Genomic DNA, 1,517 nt, shown 5'->3' on the forward strand with positions numbered 1-1,517 from the left:
TGAACCGCACTGTGCCATCCAATCCTGACTCACGTCCATGGCTCGAAGCTTATACCCATAGATGCCGCATTAAAACCAACTAGCTGTCGGCAGTTCCAAGTCCCGTGCTTCTGCCGCTCCAGTTCAGCCATTCCCTTTTAGCAGCTGCAGCTTTTCCAACTGACGATTGCATGATTCAATCTGAGTGAGAAGCAGCATGGGGAACATTGAAACACACACAGACACACCCCCCGTGGGGGATTACCCCATCAGTGTCGCTACATCAGGGCTGGGAGCACAGAAAGAAAATAACCCCCTCTGTGCCTTGTGCGCATGTCTGGAACCATTTGCATCGCTCTGGGCAAAAATGTCCCTGCTGAAGCGCTGGATACGCACACGGTGGATGAGCAGAGCCTGGAGACTGCACGACAAGCTGCGGCCGGTGATAAGAGTCCAAGAGTTGGAACCAAACATGCTGCATGGCGGGAGTTTTGCTCAGAGGTCTTCCTGGTGGGTGTTGGTGGCGAGTGGCTCAGTGTTTTTCAGCGTGCCATGCACCAAGTGTAGGTCTGCTTATTTTAGGAGGCGCCTGGAGGCTGGGATCCTCCACAGCAAACCTGTGGGCAGCGACAGGTGGGAAGGGTCCGCTCAAGGTTCAAGTTTGCCCTGGGGCTTGCCTCCTCCCTGCCAGCCCTGTGAGGGGCTGCTCGTGGGAAGGGGAGCTCTGCTCCACACCCCTCAGCAGCTCTCCCAGGACAGCCAGGGCTTCCTGCAGGCCCTGCCCGGTGTGGGCACTGCACCCTCGCAGCCCCCAGTGACGCCCCGCCAGCAGCCCCTGCTGCAGCCTCTCCCCCAGCTCGGCGGGAGCCAGCGCTCCGGGCACCTCCTGCTTGTTGGCCAGGAGGAGGACAGGGACGCCAGCCATGCTGGGGTGGCTCAGCGCCTCCTCCAGTGCCACTGCTGCTTCAGGCAGCCGGGCCGCGTCTGTGCTGTCGAGCACGAAGACGAGGGTGTTGGTGTCCTCCAGGTAGTCTGGCCAGCTTTCCCGCAGGCTGCCTTGTCCGCCGACGTCCCAGAGGGTGAAGGGTATGCCACAAGGCGTTTGCAGAGACTCCACGTTGAAGCCCACTGTCGGGCAGGTCTCCACAGCCCGGCCGCTCTTCAGTTTGTACAGAAGCGTGGATTTGCCAGCGAAGTCAAGCCCCAGCATGACAACTCGAGCATCTCTTTTGCGTTGGCCTTTGGAGATCAGCTTCCCCATCAAGATGCTGTCACATCCGTGGCAAAAAAATCTCAGCCAAAGAAAGCAAGCATATTTCCTCGATAATGTCAGTTGATAATGGAGTGCTACGTTCTGCCTCTCCAAGAGAGCACCTTAGGTTTGCTGAGTTAAAACACGGCAGCTCGCTTTTGCGTCTCTTCGTAGCTAAAATGAGTGAGAGCTATTATTTATGAGGTGTGGAGCAGAGCCAGGGAGTGCCGTCGGAAACAACAATTTCTGTATTCCAGCCCCGCTGCCGCTAAACTTCCATTTTCAT

At 57.4% G+C, this 1,517-nt stretch overlaps 1 protein-coding gene across 1 annotated transcript; it reads right to left on the minus strand.

The window, feature by feature from the left end:
• Positions 1 to 634: 634 nt before the first annotated feature.
• Positions 635 to 1,240, minus strand: ARL11 (ADP-ribosylation factor-like 11). Its single transcript, XM_010158379.1, has one exon. It carries the CDS (start codon positions 1,238 to 1,240, stop codon positions 635 to 637), a length of 606 nt encoding a protein of 201 aa, XP_010156681.1.
• Between the last annotated feature and the right edge of the window lie 277 nt (positions 1,241 to 1,517).

This window comes from Eurypyga helias, unplaced genomic scaffold (genome assembly GCF_000690775.1).
Source record: "Eurypyga helias isolate BGI_N326 unplaced genomic scaffold, ASM69077v1 scaffold12009, whole genome shotgun sequence".
NCBI lineage: Eukaryota > Metazoa > Chordata > Aves > Eurypygiformes > Eurypygidae > Eurypyga > Eurypyga helias.

Bases quoted from the DNA above. Each gene is read 5' to 3' on its own strand.
- ARL11 (XM_010158379.1), bottom strand. From the start codon at position 1,240: ATGGGGAAGCTGATCTCCAAAGGCCAACGCAAAAGAGATGCTCGAGTT.